Source organism: Eretmochelys imbricata, chromosome 5, assembly GCF_965152235.1.
Source record: "Eretmochelys imbricata isolate rEreImb1 chromosome 5, rEreImb1.hap1, whole genome shotgun sequence".
Lineage (NCBI taxonomy): Eukaryota > Metazoa > Chordata > Testudines > Cheloniidae > Eretmochelys > Eretmochelys imbricata.
The window spans coordinates 120,521,340-120,543,434 of record NC_135576.1 but is presented as its reverse complement, the minus strand read 5'-3'; the positions used below and the strand labels follow the sequence as shown (position 1 = coordinate 120,543,434).

The 22,095-nt window shown below is 40.4% G+C and overlaps 1 protein-coding gene across 1 annotated transcript in view; it reads right to left on the bottom strand.

The window, feature by feature from the left end:
* Window positions 1-261: 261 nt before the first annotated feature.
* UGCG (UDP-glucose ceramide glucosyltransferase) overlaps window positions 262-22,095 on the bottom strand; it is a 37,294-nt gene continuing 15,460 nt past the window's right edge. The window contains exons 2-9 of the mRNA XM_077817779.1: window positions 17,524-17,665; window positions 15,586-15,688; window positions 14,276-14,377; window positions 13,026-13,138; window positions 8,617-8,795; window positions 7,565-7,651; window positions 5,385-5,574; window positions 262-2,730 (exon numbers count right to left, since the gene is read on the bottom strand). Coding sequence (XP_077673905.1) covers window positions 2,560-2,730; window positions 5,385-5,574; window positions 7,565-7,651; window positions 8,617-8,795; window positions 13,026-13,138; window positions 14,276-14,377; window positions 15,586-15,688; window positions 17,524-17,665 — 1,087 coding nt within the window. The 3' untranslated portion in view covers window positions 262-2,559. The remainder of the gene's footprint in view (window positions 2,731-5,384; window positions 5,575-7,564; window positions 7,652-8,616; window positions 8,796-13,025; window positions 13,139-14,275; window positions 14,378-15,585; window positions 15,689-17,523; window positions 17,666-22,095) is intronic.

The window sequence follows — 22,095 nt, the reverse complement described above, 5'->3', positions numbered from 1 at the left end:
TAGTTCAAAGTTGTAGTATGGACAGATTTCTACAAATGATCTGCCATGCAGAGTTACCAAAAGTAACTGGATCATATTTGTTGTAGGAATCTGGATTCAGTTATTACAGAGAATAGCACCATAGAAATGCTATGAATTAAAGTTACATTTTTATTTTATTGCAAGACAACTACTGGTACGTAACACAAGTTTTGTGTGTGTGTGTGTTTAAGGCAACATTAGTTCAGTTGAATAAAGTAAAAACAGATTTATATTCCAAACATTTGATTTATTCAAAATTTATTTTTTTTAAACAAAAACAACAAGACAATGATTTTAAATAATAAACATGGTATATTCTAGACATCTGTTGATCAAAACTTAAAACTAACCATATTTAACCATAACTTTTATGCAGTTCTGTTGCAGTGCCCTCTGCAGTAGTCAAAAGTATTGGTTTCCATTTCGTCAACTCAACTTTCTAACAATACAAGAAATCAAGCTGTTTGCTTAAGTGAAGTGTCGTCTTTTTTTAGTGACGAAGGCTCCACCGATGCAAAAAAGCACATCAGAACAGTTATTCTTCATACCTACAAACGTTTAAAAAATGAAGTCTGTTCAGCCTTTTTGGTTTTTCTTTTACGCTGCCCACATGGAGAACAGCATAAAGCTAAGTAACAAGCTTGGCTTCACTTTAGCAGTGCAACGAATGGCATCAACCAAACTTCATGAAACAAATAAAATATACACAGTCAACAAAATTCAGCTGTATAGTAGTGATTAAAAAAAGCAACCTTTTCGTGGGTCACAACTAGACTGGTTTTCAGTGTGCACCTTTCCTCAGGAAGAGTTTCTCCCTGATTCACATGTAAAGAATGGAACATGCATCAAAAAGCCTTTGTTTTCATATAGAAAAAATGCCCTTCAAAAACAAATTCAGTGATGTCATAAGGCAAAAGAATATGAAGCTGGGTGAAGCATTTTGCCCCAGGATATGTACACACACGTGTGTATATCAGATAGACAAGTAATGGATTGGCTCAGTAAGGTGAAAAAATGTCCATTTTTTATAAATACATATAATTATTGCTAATATGCTACACATTATGCTTTGACATAGGAGTGGCGTGGCGTATAAATTAGGATTTAAAGCTGCCATAGTGACAATGCTAGCCCTGCATTTAGCAGCATTCATCCCATTCTCAAGAAGAAGCAGTATACAGTTATAAAAAACCATAAGGCTTATGCAATCTCCCTCTCCAATTTTGCTTTGTACGGTTTTAATTTTTTTTTTTAAATATTTAAACAAAAAACCAAACAAGTCCAGTTCACCACAAGTTAAGACCAGTCTCACAATGGGGGAGGAAAACAAGCTCATAGGAGCAGAGAGGGAAAGAGTACAGCATGCATTTACAGCTTGATTATAATCTAGTCCTTAATCATACCATTGGAATACAAAAAAATCCAATTTAAAAGACTAGACTAAAAGTAGAAGGCAAAAAGCCAAGAGTGTAGACTCAGTTAAATTAAGGTTATAATGTAATCAGTAACAGCAAAATCATCCTGCCCGTTGATATACTCACAATATCTACTGCAATTTAATATTTATTCATGACTAGTATAGGTATATTATATGCTCAATTAAAAAAAGATATTAAATACCTGCATCATGAAATTACATTCTTATTAACAATAAGACATTGTGTAAGAAAATAGCTCATGTGTGAAATGTTTTTGAAATGCATCCCCCCCACATACAATTATCAAAATGTTCACTCACAGAAACAAAAAAACTCCTTAAAGAGGATGGGAATGATGCAGGGGATTAGCTAGGCTAATTACAGCACAGTGATAACAATGGTTCAAGACAGAACCAATCAGAGCTGGCCAAAAGATGCCCTCAACACATGGCTAACTAATAATTCCACCCACGCACCCCAACAAACTCAGTCCACTTTTGGTTCACTGCAATGAGACAAAAAAAATAGTTTTAATATATACATATAAATACAAGACTCCAGCTTTTGTTTTTTGCAAGGCCTAGTTATCTATTAGTTTATATTTGCTCTGCAGCAACTACAAGAGGTAGGCATAAAGCATCTAAGGACTTCTCTCCTAGTGTTCCGCTACTAGCTCCATCTTTCAAATGCCGCAGAAGCCTGCTGTACTTCTGTAGTGATGTTACTCTCCAATCTGCTGCAATCCAATGGACAAAGGCCATTTTACCTCTCAATTTATTAAGATAGCGTACCACAGAGCAAGAAGCTTTTCCTGTACTGAAGGATACTGTCTTTAGAGTTTACTGCAGAACGTTCATAAAGAAAATGGATCCTGGGACCAATTCTCTTGATTTTCTTTTATACATAAAAAAAGAAGGTACCATTTGGCCAAAACTACAGATGTATTTTTCACAGATGCAAGTGCCATGCAAAATAAATTAAAGAACAAATACCAAAACATACAAGTAATAAAACTATTGAAGGTAGATTTTTTTTTAAAAGCATTTATATAAACATAATTTATAATACTTTTTTTCCCTCCTTTTTTTTCTTTTTTTGAAATACAGTCACAAAGCTGGGGCTATACATCAAGGATTTCCTCTGCAGTGCCTCCACAGCGTAATCTGTAGCGTCCTGTCCTCCAGCTAATAGTGGGGTCCCATAAGGCAGATAGGAAAATGTATATCGTCATGGATTCTCTGATGAACCAAGCTACTGCATAATCAAGTTTTGAAAAACACAGAACACCACCCTGGGAATAAAGCAGACATTAATATTTAATGCAACTACTAAATTCAATATTTATTTGATGGGCACATCTTGGCTAAAGAGAAGTAAGTGTATTATCACATGTGTACAGTCTTATCAATTAAATTGTGTTTGGTTAAGCAATTATCCTCTAAATATACAACAGCATCCATGTTGCGAACATTCTGTAGCCTGCCCAATTTCAAAGCAACCCATTTAGTAAGTATTTTCAATACTGTACTGTGTTTCAGCCACAGTGGAATGATTTGGGGCTTGATTCAACACCCAGTGAAGTTCATTAACTTTACAAGGAGATGGCTCTGACACTTAGAAACACACTAACAGTGATGAAGTGAGCTGTAGCTCACGAAAGCTTACGCTCAAATAAATTGGTTAGTCTCTAAGGTACCACAAGTACTCCTTTTCTTTTTGCAAAGACAGACTAACACAGCTGCTACTCTGAAACAAGAAGATACAATTTCAAAAGTACTCTTGGTCAAAAGAAAGCTTTTATTATTTTCACATGCAGAGTCTGAAAATTGTTGTACTTGTTGAACAAAGTTAACTATTCACCTGCCGGGATGAATGCTACACATTAAATGATAGGATCACAGCATGATTAGCAGGATTTGAGAAATCACTTGTGTACAGAAGGGGGAGATGTGGGGAGGGGGTCGCGCGTGGAAAGGAGATTAATGAGAAACTTGAGCCAGTTAGCCGTCTCTTTATAGTCTTCATTTGAAGATGCCTTCAAATAAGACATTCCAATTTAGGCAACGGATGAGTTGGAAAAACATCTCTCACACACTAACGTAGTAGTTAGTGGGCCAGATAATTGGGTACTCCCAAAGACTGAAATCCACCCTATACAGAGAGCATGGCACAAGACCTATGCACCATTTAAGCCTGCAGAACCGGGTCTAAGGAGGATGTAAATGATGCCCGGACCCAGTGTGGTCCCTCTGCACGGGGTGTATTTCATTCCAAACAAAAAGCACATAAGATGAGGAGGGGGGAGAGGGGAGTGCAAAACTGGCACAGAGCTCCCACTGGCACTACCCAATGCTAGCCTTGCTCATGGTGTATGCATTCCACCAGATGTCGTGTGAGAGCAGCCGGAGAGATGTTTCTAAGTCCCATCAGCCTATAAGGGCCACATGGAACCAAGGCACCTACACCAGGGTCTATGAAGCGCAGTGGGGCATGTGGTTCTGCCTCTCCCTTCCCCACTAGAGCAACAGCAAAGAAGGTGTGTAGAGAATGAGCCCCTAAGGCCACTGCAGGATCATCCTTATACCAGATGTTCCTCCCTGGGCTATAGTACACTGACAGTGTGGTGCAAGGAGGGTGAAATGCCCCTGAGGATTTGGATGGGCATCACCAAAACAAAGGTCAGATGGCAAGCTGAAGAAAGGTAAAAATGTCCAGAATCTCCAATTCTGCCTGTGCTCTGAAGCAGTGGTACTGTTGTTGGTTTTTTGCCTCCAGTAGTAAAACGAAACTGATTTTGAATCAATTTCACACCACTAAGTGTGCTGCAAGAAGGACAAGGCACAAGACCAAAAGCAAGATTTCAGTGCTATTCCATTCTAAGATTTTTTTTAATTTTTTAAGAAAAAAAGAGGGAGGGAGAGTGGTGATGGTGCAGAAAGAAAGGAGCAATTTGAAAGATTCCTGCGGTGCCATCTTGAGAATAGAACACTATGATCCATGTAGTGGTTTCCCACATTTGAAATTCTGTTGAAGTCCTCTTGCCACCGCCTTCCCCCAATATTAAGTCCCCTCATTGCAACTCTACTGCTGATTTTATATTTTTCTGTTCCATTTTCAGGTCAGGGTGAATGTATAAACAGCTCAGCTTTCTTAAGTCACAGGATATGCCTACACTTAGAGCTAAGGGTGTGATTCCCAGCTCACGGGCTCTGATGGCACTAGCTCTGATCAAACTAGCATGTTAAAATAGAGTGCAGCCATGGCCATGCAAGAGGTGGCACGGGCTGGCCATCCTAATTTCATGCCTATGGTCTTAGACAGGATTGTACTCTGGGTAGCTAGTCCCTCCCCCAGCTCAGGCCGCAGCAGCTACACTCTATTTTTAGAGTGCTGGCTCAATCAGAGCTCGTGTCTCCTCAAGCTAGGAATCACCACCACAGCTCACCCCAGAGACATACCCACAGGCTTTGCAGCTAAAGCAGGTTAAAAAAAAAACCCAAAAAACACAACACCACTAATCTCCTCTTTTATCACCATGAATAAGCTAGGTTTTAGGCCACAAGTATTTCATACCTTTTCCCTCCCTGGGCATTTGAGTGCATAACAACATGAAGGGAAAAGGGCAGGCAAACGTAAGCAAATGTCAAGAAGATGCTTGTCTTTCAAATATCATATTTCAAAATTCCCTAAGTTTGCAGAGAGGCAGTGTTTACAAAGAACAAAGCTAGAGCAGAGAGCAAAATTCTGTCCTGCCTTACACTCCGATTTAAACTGGGGTTGCATGAATGTAAGATAGCAGCAAATGCAGGAGGCCAAATTCTATCCTGTCTCCCAGGATGGTGTTTTATACAAGATTCTCAAGTGAAGTCAGTTTTAACAGAAATAATGGAATTAGCAATATCTTTCAGTATAAGACACAGAACAATATGGACTCCAACTACATACCTGGACACCCCTTAGCTGAATGTAGTCAAATATAAACCATGCCAAACAATGACACATGAAAAATACCATTATATCCCATCTGAAAACGTGATGAGCTGCCCATCCAATAATTAAACTAGCAACGAAACATTCAGAGATTGGCTCACAAATTATCGTAGCAGGCAGCATGTTAATTCGCAGCTTGGCCCACCTAAAATTAAAAATATAAAGTCTATTTTTAATACCAGACAAACTTTGCTGCATAATACACAGTTAAAATTCTGTTTCCATTTCCTCCCCTTTCCCCCCAATAAGTTGTGCTTTAAGTTGCTTTTCAATAAAACACTCTTCTAATCTTTTGCTCAATACCCACTCGAGCAAATACTGGCATAAACAATACCTGTTATATGGTTATTGCACATAAAGTCCAAAACTTCTCTACTGGAGTGTACTGAAGTATTTAAAAAAATGCTTGCTTACATTTTTATATATTTGTTCTATCTGCTCTTCAGTGTTTATTTCTCTCTCAAGAATACATTAGAAAGATCTCCCGCATGAAAGCTGCATAAAAATGTAAACTGATACAGTAACTCCTCACTTAACGTTGTAGTTATTTATGTTCCTGAAAAATGCGACTTTATGCAAAACGATTTTAAGCAAATCCAATTTCCCCATAAAAATTAATGTAAATGGGGAGGAGAGAGATTCCAGGGAAATTTTTTTTGCCAGACAAAAGACATTATACACAAATACAGTATAAGTTTTAAACAATTTTAAACAGTTTAATACTGTACACAGCAATGAATGATTGTGAAGCTTGGTTGAGATGGTGGAGCAAGAAAGAGAGTGGAATATTTCCCAGGGAATGCGTTGCTGCTAAATGATGAACTAGCACTGGGCTGAGCCCTCAAGGGTTAATATGCTGTTGTTAATGTAGCCTCACGCTCTACAAGGCAGCATGAATCATAGAATATCAGGGTTGGAAGGGACCTTAGGAGGTCATCTAGTCCAAACACCTGCTGAAAGCAGGACCAATCCCCAATTTTTGCCCCAGACACCTAAACGGCCCCCTCAAGGATTGAATTCACAACCCTGGCTTTAGCAGGCCAATGCTCAAACCACTGAGCTATCCCTCCCCCGTGGACAGAGGCAGGAGGGAGGCAACACAATAGATGCCGGGCAGTAGCTGAAAACACTACCCTGCAAAAACTGAACATGATGATGAGCCCACGCTACGCAGCTGGAGTGCGCCACTCCCTCCTCCTAACAGCATGTGCACGGCTGCACAGGTGCTGACTTTCCAAAATGCTGGGGGGTGCATGCATGAGTGAGGGCAGGTCTTGGCCCACCTAAAATTAAAAATATAAAGTCTATTTTTAATACCAGACAAGCTTTCCTGCATAATACATAGTTAAAATTCTGATCCGGCGGGTAGTGATCGATCCCCAAACGCACTCCCCATCGACTCCGGAACTCCAGCTCGCAAGAGGCAGAAGCGGAGTCGACAGGGGAGCAGCAGCAGACGACTCACCGCCATCCTCACCAGGGCTGAGAGAGAGAGAGAGATGTGCATTGTCCCTTTAAGTATGTTGCCCTTTTAAGCAGATCAGCCAGTTCAGACTGGAAACAACAGCTTCCAGGAAGCTCCCTCCTTTCTGTCCCCGTGCCCTGTCCCCCTCCTCTGCTTTGTGGAGAGGGGGTCGGGGAGAGAGGAGCAGGGGGACATCCTGACATCAGCACCCCTGTTCACCAGCAAGCAGGAAGCTCCCAGGAGCAGCTTTAAGGCAGAGGGGAAGGCCATCTGAACGGCTGCTGGGCAGCTACCAAGCCACATACCTTACAGGGAATTTAGGGGAGCTGATGGGGGGGCTTTTGGCCCCCCCCGGTTCTAATCCCCACAAGGAAGGGCTGCTCTTCCCAAGAATCCCGCAAGCAGTGGACAAAGCAGGCAGCTGCCAAACATTATAAAGGAGCGTTGCACAACTTTAAACTAACTTGTTCCCTAATAGATCAGCAACATAACAACGAAACATTAACCGGGACAACGTTAAGAGAGGAGTTACTGTACTTTAGTAGTTCTATCTGGGCTATTAGGTCAAATGACTGGTTCAGAAAAGTGCATTATACCTTATAATTGAGAACTGATTGGAGGCAATGACACAGAAAGACAGAAGAAAAATCTATATAGTTGGAATTTTTACCTGATCATTCTGGATTGAAACTGTGAAATGGAATATGAACCAGAGTTTTGCATTGCAACTTGTGTGGCCATTGCAAATTTCCAACCTCTGAAAATGAATGCATGTCATAAGTAACTTCCAAACAACATATGTAAAGAACAACTCAAGTATAACTGTTGAAGGACATGTTATCACGGTCATATATGCTGTAATAAAAACAGTTAAACTACCATGTTGAATATAAGCAATAATTTCTCTCCACACACAAGAGAGACTGATAATTGAAAAAGGAGTCACATATTACTACTTCAGAAAACTTGAGCCAACAGCAACACCACAGATTATGTTTGTGCTGTGTTCACAGAAAAACTGATCCCTTGTAGACTTCTGAAATTGAGATGCAAGTTTAATTATATCTCAAAGGATCTATTCATATAGGATAGATGGACATACATTTCCACCATTATGCTTACTTATTTGCACTGTGGCAGTGCCTAGAATCAATCACAATCTCTTTGGGGCCGACACGGCACTAGGTAGGCACGTACCTTCCCACAAAAGACCTTGCACTCTTATTTGAAACAAGATGCAAAGAATGTGACTAACAGTAGGAGAAAAGGGATGAGCACGGTAATGAAAATAAGTTTCCACAGGAGAGTATGTGCATAGCTTGGGGGTTCCAAATCAACTGAAAGGGTTTTTTTAAAACAATAAAATCATATATCCTCAATGCTGCACAACCTGGCCATCACCTGTTTGCTAACTCCTTGCAGAGGTCCCAGAAGAAGTGGCTCTTCAGGAGCTACTTGCAGGAGTAGAGGGTAGTAGCCCTACAGATTAATTCAGAGAGGACATTTCATGCACAGGGGACAGAAGAGTAGGGGGCTTATGCTGCTACTTATACACCACATGGAAACCCCTACCATAGTTTTAAACATACACAGTGAATGTGCCTCAAATCAAATACTTAACCAAGAGGCATTAATTTTATCTTACAAAAACAAAGAATGTAAGTATAGAACACACTGTAAACTTAATACTGTCTAAAGGAGACTCACTGGAAGTTATCTTACCGGTCAGCTATTGCTTTGGCCATAAAGTAATCTTCAGCAATGTACTGTGCAAAAGCTATCAGTCCTCCAGCTTGGTCTAATACATCCTTTCTCATCAGGCAAGACATTCCTGTTACACATTTGAAGCCAGTTACATTGGCAGAAATATATGACCTGGGATGTGAAGTGCCAAAATATACCTACAAAAAGATAAAAGTAGTAATAAATTGGGCATTAAAACTATGCAGACAATTTGTGCAAGTTATTTTTCCAGTCAAATGATTTTCTACTTCACTTATGGCATTTTTACGATCAGATTTATTTCTCTAAAAGATTTTGACAAGACAATGGCTAGCTAGAGGTGGCTGACTTCACTAAAAGAAACTTTGCAGAATCCTTTCAAGCAGCTATCGTTTTTGTACTGTGCTATCTATTTGCTTTGAAACTCCTCTGCCTGCACAGTACAGAACAGCATAGAAAGAATCAAAAACTACACTTTCACTTCTTGTCCTAAACTGAAGAAAGCAGCTTTGTTTCAAAAGTTATTCACTTTAAAAATGCAAATGTCAATCTCCCATCTTATATTAGGCACAAAGCAGTTTACTTGTTAATGTATTAATATTTGTTATCAATTCTTACTGCTTTAAATTGTCTCATTCCCACTTAAAGTATTTATTGTGTTTCACTGCCCTATTATGAGTACATAGTCCAAGAACTCAGACTTAGATAAAACAAGGTTTTACGACACAGGAGACCAGAACATATACAACATATTACCCCTTCTAGAATTCTGCAACTATCCATTTGAATCTATAACACTAGTGCAGAACACAGAACAAGCAATTTTGATGAACTGTCTTAAAAACTACTTGATCTAGAATAAAATTAATCTGTGGTCCCATGAGTCCTCAAATCAGAATGGTGTACAGTATTGATATTAATAAGGGTAGATGGAGAATTTTGGAGTTATTTATTATAAAAATATTAAGCTGAGGTTTCACTTATAAACATCATAATCATCTTAGAAGAACTTCCAAGGGCCTATGAGGAATCCAGCAGAGCTCACGTCACCAGCCCTATCCACCATTTGTGCTCATCTGCAGACAGACAGGCACACACGCAGTAGTCAACAGTTAGGCTTGGAAGGATTAGGTTTTTAGGTCGTAAATGTCAATTTCACTGTACACTCCCAAATATCAATTTCACTGTACACACACTGTACACAACCAACAAAAATATTTGTCAATAACACTTGCCTATCTGTAAATTTCAATTAAGAAAAATGTTGCTTGAGAACTTAGTTTGATTTAAGGATATTTATGCTGTATACTTTGACATATGATGTTGACCATTTGTGCTTAAACGGTTATAAAGCTTTAATTTTTAGCATCTCAATGTCTGTAATGAAATAATTATTGTCTGATCCCCACAAAAATTTTCCGTAACTGTGAAAATCAAAATCAATAAAAATAGAAAATGCTTAAAAACAAAATCTATATTATCTGTTGAAATTATTAAAAAAACAACAAAAACCAGTTCTGCTAAGCTTATCAATAGCGTGTCAGAGACTAAGCAATTAAGTATCAGTTTGTAAACTGAACTTTGCTCTTCCAACTGCCAGCATCAATTAAAATGTAAAAAAAAAAAAAAACCAGCATCATTAAAGTTACTTGACAAAATATTAATATTGCGATTATAGTTCTTCAAAACCAAAACACTAAGTTGTGGAAGTTACGAAATTAAAGCATGTTATCAGATAGCACTAAAGCTGAAATCTACCCTAAAAACCTATTCCCTGGATTCTGTAAAAGCAAGCAAAAATGTTTGAGAATCAGGATATTTGGCCTTTGGTACCCATATCCTAGCAATAATGAACCTATAGGGTCATGTAAATTTAAAAATACGCAAAGTTGTTGAGTACAAATTTAGATTTTAGAAGAGTGAGCATACACGAGTTAAGCTAGATCTTTGTTTATCTCCAATGCACAGTATCACTAGTAATATTGTATTAGGAGGGTAAGGAAAAGGGGGAAAGGTAGATATCCAAGTCAATATATGTATAGTGTGAAAGGTGGACTGAGTCATAGGACTACACATTTCACTATGTGATGGAGAATTCAGGGCAGCGTTTCTGGACTACATAGAGGCATCTCTCAGTTATGTGGTGCTTTGGAAGCCCCCACAGTAGATTTGCCCACTCCAAATTGATTCCCGACTGACCGATAGCTGTCTGGCATTGCAAGCTTCCAGAGGGCTATTGCCACTCGCTTGTGAACTATGAGGGCTGCTCTCATCTTGGTATTCTTGCACTTCAGGGTAGGGGAAAGCAAGTCACAAAGTTCCATGAAAGCGCCCTTATGCATGCGAAAGTTTTGCAGCCACTGGGAATCATCTCAGAACTGCAATACTATGTGGTTCCACCAGTCTGTGCTTGTTTCCCGGGCCCAGAATCGGCATTCCATGGCATGAGCCTGCCCCATTGCCACCAGGATGGCCAAACTGCCAGGGCCCGTGCTTTGAGAGAAGTCTGTCCTCATCACTCTCGTCACTGTGCTGCCATCGCCTCCTCGTCTGCTTTTGCAGGTTCTGGTTCTGCATATACTGCACGATAATTCACGAGGTGTTTACAATGCTCATAACTGCTGCGGAGATCTGAGCAGGCTCCATGCTTGCAGTGGTATGGCGTCTGCAGGAGAGCGGAGTTGCAGGGGAAGCGGTGGTTGGATGACCAGTTTCGCAAACCTGCTGCACTGTCTGCTGCCAGGACACAACAGCTGAACGGGCTGCACACTTGCTGTGGTATGGCGAGACAAGAGCAGAGTTGCAGCGGAAGCGGCGGATGACAACAGTCATATTGAGCAGTGGTCTCCAAAGTGGGGTGCGCGCAAGATGATTGATTAGGGGTGGGGGGCGCAGCAGGAGGAGCACCACCGGAGGAGGAAAAAAAGGGGGGGGGGAGAAGGGTGGCCGAGTCCTCCGGCCCGTGGAGTAGCAGGGGCAGCCGCACAGCCAGCCGCCGGAAAGAAGCAGCACTTTCCTCTTCAAAGCCGGCTGGAGAGAAGCAGCTCTTTGAAGGGGAAAGCACCGCTTCTCTCTGGCCACTGGCTGTGCGGCTGCCCCTGCTCCTCCGGCCCATGCTCGCAGGGCCGCATTCCGAAAGGAGCTTTAGAGCTGCAGGCCAGGGCCCCGGGGCCCCCTTAGCCCAGGGCCCTGAAGCCCCTGAAACCCCTGTGTTCCGGGTGGTCCTGCCTGCTCGGGGAGGGGGCGAGGCAGCAGCTCCCAAAATCGCAGCTCCCAGAATCGTGGGCATGGGGGTGGTACTGCGCTGCACAGAGCCATCTGCACACCCCCTGCACCAAACAGGAGCTGCCCCAGGTAAGTGCTCTGCACCTCCTACCTGCTCCAGCCCTGAGCCTCCTCCCGCACCCCCACCCTGAGCTCCCTCCCACACCCTAACTCCCTCCCAGACACCGCACTCCCACCCTGAGCGCCTGCTGTATCACAAAGTGTTAAACTAAGATTTTCAAAAATAATAAAGCATATTTAATCACATTGCTCTCACTAAAAAATACATTTTTTTTAAATGTAAAGGTTTTATGTACCGTAATAAAAAAAATAAAAAGAAATTAAAAATATCATTTCATCTTTATCTTATTGTTTTTTAATTTCTAAAATTTGTGAATGTTTTATAATTTACACAATATATTAGCACAGTAGTACATGTATATAATTTATACATAAATAAATATACATATATTGGGGATGCGTGCTCAAAAAATTTTTACTGATAGTAGTGAGCAATCAAAAAAGCCTGGAGACCACTGATATAGAGGACCTGCAAGGTGGATTCATAGCACTCAATGACAACAGTCTGCAGCCCTACTGCACCGTCTGCGGAAAGCAGTATGGCGCCCGCGTGGAAAAAAGTTGCGAAACGATTGTCTGCCGTTGCTGTCACAGAGGGAGGGGCGACTGACGACATGTACCCAAAACCACCCATGACAATGTTTTTGCCCCATCAGGCATTGGGAGCTCAACCCAGAATTCCAATGGGCAGCGGAGACCGCGGGAACTGTGGGATAGCTACCCACAGTGCAACGCTCCAAAAGTCAACGCTAGCCATGGTACCATGGACGCACTCCGCCGACTTAATGCTCTTAGTGGGGACACACACAATCGACTGTATAAAATCGCTTCCTAAAAATCGACTTCTATAAATTTGACCTCATTTTGTAATGTAGACATACCCTTAGACACTGAACCACAGGCTGTCAACACTGTTACATTTTCCTGTAAACTAGGCTTAATACACATGCGAATGTCATAAAATAATTTTTAAAAAATAATAAATACATTTTTAAAAAGCTCATTAAAGGTAAAACATATTGTTGGAAAGAAACCACAACAAAAGAAAGCAATATTGCACTCACCTGTTCTAGAGTGGCAGCAAAGCCCTGTCTGTCTGCTACATAGGGCAAGCCATGGACCAAACCAACTTTCTCTGTCATTTGATTGGCCATATCAGTTAGGGTGTCTGGTGTTACTAAATAAATGATAAATAGATTATTAGTATGCAAACATTGCACTCTATGAAACCATTTGTTCATTATTGGTCGTGAAGTTCACTCTATAAAGATATATTCAAACTCATATTCTACTACTAAAAGTGCAGAAAAGGTTGGCCACAAATTTGGTGAACTATATTTTTGTGTAACAAAAAATTCCACTAAGACTGGAGCTGTCAACATTTACAGTCTAGCATAAGTTTCTAACAATTTGCAGACTGGCAGCAGTGGGACAATAAAATCTGACACCAATTTTTTAAAATTGGATTTTCTACAAAGGCAGAAATAGTTATGATTGAGACCTAACATCAGAGTACTAGTAACTCAATCACTAGAAGTATCAAAATATTTGTTTCATTTTTAGAAGTGCAAACGTCCTCTAAATCTAAAAACTGGACTTGCTACTTTAACTGAAAGACATTACTTAGGACTGAAGTCTCTTATTTTTTAACTTATTCATCTTAGAATGTGTGTGTACAAAACCACCAATCAATTATTCAATTGGCAAGACCAATGCTATGACATTTACTACCTGTGTCTGTGCAGAGTTACACACTGAGCATTAATCACACAGGTGCAGCTTAATTTAGGTTTGGCGTGATCAAACAAAAATCCACTAAATTGGAGTAAAGACTATATTTCATAGATTTGAATTCAGAAGCCATATCATTTAAGATCCCAAATTAAAACAGACAGTGTCCTTTACAAGTTGTAAGTCAACTGGAAGTCAATCTTAATGTATAGTCTTATAAGAATTTAATTGTCTGCCTAGAGGTACAGCCAAGAAGCAAGCAATCAGTAAGTAGTACTGTATTTTTAAAGTAAATGATTTCAAGAGAATATTTCGAACACCACCATTACACCATACACCAGGGGTTCTCAAACTGGGGGTCAGGACCCCTCAGGGGCTCATGAGGTTATTACCTGGGGGGGAGGGGGGTCACAAGCTGTCAGCCTCCACCCCAAACCCCACTTTGCCTCCAGCATTTATAATGGTGTTAAATATATAAAAAACTGTTTTTAATTTACTGGGGGGGGGGGGGTCGCACTCAAAGGCTTGCTATGTGAAAGGGGTCACCAGTACAAAAGTTTGAGAACCACTGCCATACACCTACCTCTGATTCCACTGTCACAGATCCATATGAGATCATACTTGGCAACTTCATACCCTGGCATTAAATTGTTAATTTTTGGGTTGATGCCAACCTTTTTTCCACCTTAAAATTAAAAATAAAAAACAGTTATATACATCATGCATGTTTCCAAAATCCAGAAGCTATTTTACAAATATGTAATAGAATACAGACTCCATACCCCTTCTCCCCACCCCCAAATCAGGGTGATAACGGTAAATGCTAACCTACACCTCTGAAAATCTATTCAGGTCTTCTTAGCCAAACAAAGAAGACAGTTGAAGCCTACATGTGACATATATTCCTCCCATTAACAGATATTGTAGTTTTTCCAAAAAACAGTTTTATTAAATTTTGTATTGAAGAGACTATTATAAGCTCACTAAATTACTGTTTATCGCACTAAGGGCCCTGTACGTACAAAAGGAGCTCAGCTATCTGCTGGGGTTTAGAGACTGCATTCTAAGGGGTTAGTGTCCCCTTCTCCTGATTTTGCCAACTCAATTTATATTATATATGGCAATGACTCTCTTGGGTAGGATTTTTTTGACTGGGTGGGAGAATAGAATTAAAAGATCCTTGGTGCAGGGACCAATTTGTTGTTCTGTGTTTGTACAGCAGATAGCGCAAAGGGGCCCTGGGCCGTGACTGGGGCTCCTAGGCACTATGGTAATACAAATAAAAAACAACAACAAACTCGGCATTTTTGTCCCTAGCCAAGTACCAGACATCATTCAGCTTTGTTCAAAGTTAGGCGGGGAGAGCACTAAAGATTTTGAGCACCAAAGATCCCTTCCCCTCCTTTAAACACAAGGCACATAGAGGAGAGGAGGTGGCCCTGTCCTACAAGGGTGTGGAGTACGAAAATTTCTTAACAGCAGACTTACTATCATGAAGGTACGTGGTAAGACACTAAAATCATTTCTGGGTATTCAGGCCTAGCCAACTGGCATCGAGGCCCAACACACAACTGTTTTTTTGCCCCCTTAAGGCTGAAGTAATTGATAAGCTGCACAGCCCTAGCGCTGTGAGGAGTGATTCTGGGGTAGAAGAGAGTGGCAAATATTAATTTGCACGAATTATCCTCCCTGGAGTTTGTTTTGTTTAATTGGTGTCAGGATGTCGATGAGAAACTTATATTCCCTTTGAGTAGGCTGTCCTACTACAGAACCAGCATCCACAGACAAACACACATTTCCCAGTTTGGAAGACTCCACACATTTTTTTGCTGTTAGCTTCTTTACGATCCATTTATAAAGGCATGAATTTTGCCATGCAGTTGCATTACTTACCGATAAACAACCTAGCATCAACATTTGGGTATTTGCCAAGGAGCTTTTTACACACGTCAATAGCTGGATCATCGTGATCTTGTACACACAGGAGCACTTCATACTAGTAAAAAAAGATTTCATGCAAATTGGTGTACAACTTATTAAAATGGAGGAAATAGTTACAGTCCAAAAAACTTTATCAAAACTTGACAGAGGAAGCAGTGTTACAGAATTAAAGGATTTGCTTTTACAGATAGATAGCTACAAGTACTGTATTATCAGTGAAGAATGCTGTAGTCAGAGTATACTATCAGCACTTCTGAAAAGACATCTAGCCTTCAGCCCCAAAGAACATTTTTGTACTTGTAAAATGTTAAATAATTTTCTTTTGTGTTACTGGAAAGGTATTTTTTATGCAGGAAACAAACATTATTGTACAGGAAAAGTTAAATGTTTGACTCTCTCTCTCTCCCCTCCCCCCTCACACACACAAAAAAACAAATTTATTTTGCAATTACATTTTAAGAACCCCAAAATATTAAGGATATTTTTAAACCTGCAAGTTATCAAATATTTTTTCAATTATTACTACAATAGGACTGAAACCAGCTATTGTGCTTAAGTGTTTACATTGCCTTTCACCAAAAACTTGAGTTCCCGACAACGCAGCTTGCAGGAGCAATGTTGTATTTGGTCCCTTTCCTGAAGGACTTAGAACACTTTGCCAAGTACTTGTGGAGGAAAGTGTTTGAAGGCCTGCCTGATCCTGGAAAGGAATCCTCAGACAGCCTTTTATGCCCACTGGGAGTCCCGGCAAGGCCTCATTTGTAATGTCACTATAAAATTTGTGTTTTACTTCTTATATACATAGCATTGTAAAACACACTGTAATAATGCCTATCCCAGTATTTCAGAACAACTCTAAGACTACACCTCTCAATTCAAGGCCCAAACCTAACATTCCCAGGCCCACTATATAAAAATAAAAACAATTAAAAACTAAGATACAGTATGTCTATTGGTTGTATGTAAAAATGTGCAAACCAAAGTACAAATGGGACAAAAATGGTAACATGGCCACGAAAGAGTGTTTAGCCCACTGGATCATTTTCAGTTCATGCATTATGCTTTACCAAAATGATGGGTAAACATCCTCTGCATTTAAAAAAAAAGGGGGGGGGGGCAGGGAATGTAGTAGAGAGAGAGAGCCTGAAGCACTGGGCATGGTGCAAGATTTGAGCCCTGAAACAGTCTGTAAATCAAAGTCAAGCTATGTATTAAAGTAAATGCTTACAAGTACACTATTCGGTACATAAACTTAGCAAAGTTGTTGCTAGTTTAGTGTGCACTAAATAGTTACATAAATATATTGCAGAAGGCTAGTACAAATACACCCCAATCTAGTACAAGATAAGATGGTTTGACAGAATAATGAGTAGGGATGTTGTGTCCGAGATATCAGGAACAAGGCGAGGTAACAAACAGAGGTCATGAAATACATAAGGTGTACATAAGTTGTTTGCCTCCATCTATAGTGTAAAAAGAAAAGGAGTACTTGTGGCACCTTAGAGACTAACCAATTTATTTGAGCGTGAGCTACAGCTCACTTCATCGGATGCATACCGTGGAAACTGCAGAAGACATTATATACACACAGAGACCATGAAACAATACGGGAGGAGGTATTGTTTCATGGTCTCTGTGTGTATATAATGTCTTCTGCAGTTTCCACGGTATGCATCCGATGAAGTGAGCTGTAGCTCACGAAAGCTCATGCTCAAATAAATTGGTTAGTCTCTAAGGTGCCACAAGGACTCCTTTTCTTTTTGCGAATACAGACTAACACGGCTGTTACTCTGAAACCTGCCAGTGTAAAAATAAAAATTCACAGTATACTCTGATAGCTCTAGCACAGACCACCAATTCAACTTGTGAAAAAAGTAAACTCAGACATACCTTTGGATAATCCAGTTCAAAGAAGGTCTCTAAATTGTTGATGAGATTAGGATCTACACCTTTTAATGGCTTTAGAAGTGAGACACCAGGAAGTTTACTATAGGGTTGTTTGTCTGTTGCTTTCTTGTTGAGGTGGAGACGTCTGCAAAAAAATTAGTAATAATATATTATATACATGTATAGCCACCTTTGAAAGTATTTCTGGTCTTACAGGTGAACTACACACCAAACCTCATATCTTTGATCTAGTTTGATTCAAGGAAGCATTGAAACTATCAGTCTGAACACCACGTAGTTCACAAAATCAGCTTATAAAAGTCACATTAGTGTCCATATTTTTGTGTTTATTTTGTGCATTTGATTTTATTTTGTGCATTTCAGTTTCTCTGTTCTTTTGTGTCCTCAGTTTCCCCTGTTTGTATGGGTCTTTCACACAGCAAGAGAGGTGAGAGAAAAAGAGCTACTTATACAAATGTAAGAATTAAAAAAAGGCAGGGGACTCTACAGCAGATGTGCACTTGAAACTAGTTCTTTTTTAAAAAAATTGTCATCACAATCTAGTCACTGTCCCTTTAAAGCAACAGAGTGAAATGAGGATCAAAGCATGTGAGACTGAACTATTAATGAGAGTTAAAATGTTATAATTTGAACCATATTTCTATGAAGTTTTACAACACATGGCTACCAAGCTAACACACCTTCATAAGGGTAGGCATATTCTAGGGGAAATAATTATATCAAAACACACTATGTCTAAATTTCACAGTCTGAAAGCTGTAATAGTGTAACTTACCAGTTAATGTTTTAAATAAAAAGGCAGCAAACACCATGAAAAATTACCACAGAAATTTTACAGGAGAGCTAAACCTAATTTTCCACAAGTTACACTTCTTACTAGAAGATAGTTAGAATAGTAACACAGCCTTTTAATTGTAAGAAAAATGGCTTTTGAGATCTACCAGTATATCTTCCCTTAAAGCGTTGAGACCACCAATATTTCAGCAGAAGAATCAGAAAGGGAAACTGACTACAAACAAGTGTGAAAATGACTTGTTTACTTCACTGTCCAAGCTGAGCAAAAAATACAGAAAGTAAACAGCACAGTGGGGTAGGGGCAAAGATTTTTAAGTAGAGTTTTATTTCATCAGATAACAATACTGTAGTTTTACTGTATACATTTAGCTCGACCCAATTCCTTTGAAAAGCTGTTTAAATGAGACCTTCCAGAAACCTACTAGCACATTATGTTAAGAACAGTAATAATCCAAAACATAGAATTGTTTCAGAAAACGGCACAAGATTGCACTATAGGGTTTGGTGCCCTTGGGGCCACCTACCCTTCAGAAACTAGGGTTATGGCTACATTACAGAGCTTTTTAGCGACACAGCTGTGTCGCTAAAAGATGCTGTTAACACCGGCACTTTTAATCGGTAAAGCTTTTGTCGTTCGGGGTGTGTGTTTTTAACATCCCTGAATGACAAAAGTTTTGACAATGAAGTGCCAGTATAGACAAAGCCGAGGTGTATGACCCACTCCCAAACCTGCTCCCCTGCCTTTTTTTTTTTTAAATAGCTACAGCATAAGCAAGAAAGTGTTGACAAAGATAGTCAGCTGCTGTGTAGATGTCAAAAGTGGTAAAGTAATCCACTTCAAGTGGGTATTCAAAAGCCAGAGTCCCATCTTCAGACAGTTTTAAAAGGAAGTGGCTGACTTCATAGTGCTACTGTGCCGCTTTGTGTGCATGCATGACGACACACCCTTTGGATACTCAATCACATAGTATTCCCCCACCCTCTGCCCCAGTGCCTGTGCCTCCTTATTCAGTGCACAAAATGGATGGCGCTCAGGGGACAAATCAGATTTGTGTAATAAGCAAGGCTGTCATCACTTGCTTCATTTACTGCAGAAACTGCAGATGTCAATCTCTAGTATGATCAGGAGGCTCATCTCTTGAAGCCATTATGGGTAATGTCAACACTGCAAGAAAACACCCACAGTTGGCCCATGCCAGCTGATTCATGCTCAGGCTATAGGGCTATAAAACTGCATTGTATATGTTCAGGCTCAGGCTGCAGCCCAGGCTCTGAGACCCCCACAAGGGCGGGGACGGGGAAGGTCACAGAGTCCAGGATCCAGCCTGAGCATCTATACTGAAATTTTATAGGCCCACAGCCCAAGCCCCATGAGCCAGCTGCATGCATTTTATTGTACTGTAGACATTCCATAGGCAGTTCAGTACCCAATTGGTCCTGGTGAGGGGTCAAAAGCTCCTGGGCTAAGGGCCAGCTATATATACAAAGCTACCTTATGCCATTCTACACCAACTATGCAAGGATGAGACAGAAGGACTAGGAGTAGGAAAGCAGTAGCTCATACAACTTGGGAGAGAAGGGGAGTGAGGGGACAAGGATTCCATAAGGAGTTTCAGGGAAACAGCACTCAGGATTTAGCGAGTCTGAAGGACAGGATTTGGGGCCCAAGTAGGAGTAGGAAGGGACAATTTGACTGGGAAAAAAAGAGAACCTGGGAGAACTGGAGAAAGTATTGAGGGAAAGTAAGGAGCGAGAGAACAATGAGCATCCAGGACAGAACAGAGTGGAAGATGCTTAGCAACACAAGAATAAGGGCACCTGGGCAGACTCAAAGAAATTAGAAGGTGGAGAACAAGGTAGATGAGGAAAGAAAATGGTGCAGGGACAGCACATTTGGAGGAAGGAGGCAAGGACAAGTGAGGACAGGAGACCCAGGGAAGGAGAAGGGGGCAGAGAAGATCGAGTGGGAAATAGTTTTAATAAAAGAAGGAAGGGTCATGAAAAGGAAGAGAGATTTTGTGAAGTGGGAGAAAGATGGAAGAGAAGGAAAGAAGAAATCCCAAATAACGAAGGGGGGAAAACATTGCTATGGAGTACATTGGACTACATACAGTGTAATAGGATGGCTTGCCCCGTGGGCTGGAGAGCCTGGGGCTAAGCCAACACTGATTACAGGATGAGCTCCACCTGAGAGGAATTATGTAATTCCCTTACAAAAGGAGTAGGAAATTGCAGTGAAGTAGGGAAATCCAGGAAATTAGAGTTATGTCTGTAGACATTGCAGGGAGCAAGAAGGCTTCAGCAGAGCCCTCAGTCAGTAGGGGAAAAAGCTTAAGAAGCAGGAGAGAGTGATGACATTTCTCCAGGCAGGGAGGCCTGAGAGCCACCCTGTGCAAGCAGGGGTGAAACTGGAAAGGCCAGGGGAGAAGGACAAACTAAAGGCAGAAGATGCTGGGAAGCAGAAAGACAGTCCCTCAAGGAGGTGGGGCTGTGCCCATCTGAAATTGGGATGAAGACTCTGAGGCCTGGTCTACACCGGGGAGTGGGGGAAATTGATCTAAGTTACACCTTTTTGTACATAAAGCTGTTATGAGTTTGAATTCCTATGTCTCATGTTCTTCCACAGCTATACGAAAGTGCTGCATTTCCTTCTTAAAACTGCAAATTACTCTTTTTTTCCCCCCCACTGAGATAAATTTCAAATTTCTAGCCCTACAGGACCACGATACACTCAGCTTTGAGGTAGTTATTTTTATGGACTAAAAAGTCAACAGTGGCCCAGGACTCAATCTTCTGTGACCTGGCTTGTGGGGGCAAAGGGGAGAGTACTTTCAGAGAAAATTACACATTTTAGGGAGAGGGAGGAAATATTTCTAGGACAGGTTAATTTAAAACAAAGTGGTGGTTCTTTGGACTATTAGAATTAGTAGAGGGATGGATTAGAGCAGAGTGGAAACGAGATGGTCCAAAGTACATGATAAACTGCAGACCTTGTGATGATTATGAAAATAAGTTCCTGATATAATAGTAGATGCAGGAGGTACTGTGGATACCATATCTATGAGGGGCATGAGGCTTGCAGTATTGACAGGCTCCTCACGACAGCAACAGAGACAGAAGGCATCTGAAGAGGCAGCTTCTTCTTTTGTTGAAGCTAAAATTACTTGATTGCTAATACTACTGTAAAAAGCATGCACATGCACGCTGGATGATAAAGAGTCTGGAGCACACTGTTCTAGTATAAGCCTCATGGCTTACTGTCAGTGCCATGTTAATGTCATGAACGTACAAACAGCACTACTATTACAATACTTAGTGATTTTAAAATGCCATGTTGACTTCCATGCCAATAACCACACACACAGGTTTTCCCAGTTATGTAGCACAAGAAATATTTTATACAATAGATTTGAACTGCTCATGCTGGGGAAAGCTTGTCATTTTCAGAATGTAGTAATTTTTTTGAATTTTTTATTGAAAATATGGCATAAACACACTCTGGCCATATGAAAAAATATAAGAACAGGCTTGTTAAAGACTAGCTATTGAAAGAGAAGAGTGTAGACAATTGGGGCGATTAGGCAATATTCACATTTTTTAAAGTATTTTGGATCAGGTTTTGTGCATTTTAGAATGTTAAAAAGATTTAAACTTAGTCACATTTATAGAAAAGAGTGCCAGTAGAAACTTAATTGGATTTGAACATGCTTTCTCTAAAATATGAAACAGACACTTTTACCCACTAGGCGACAACTATGA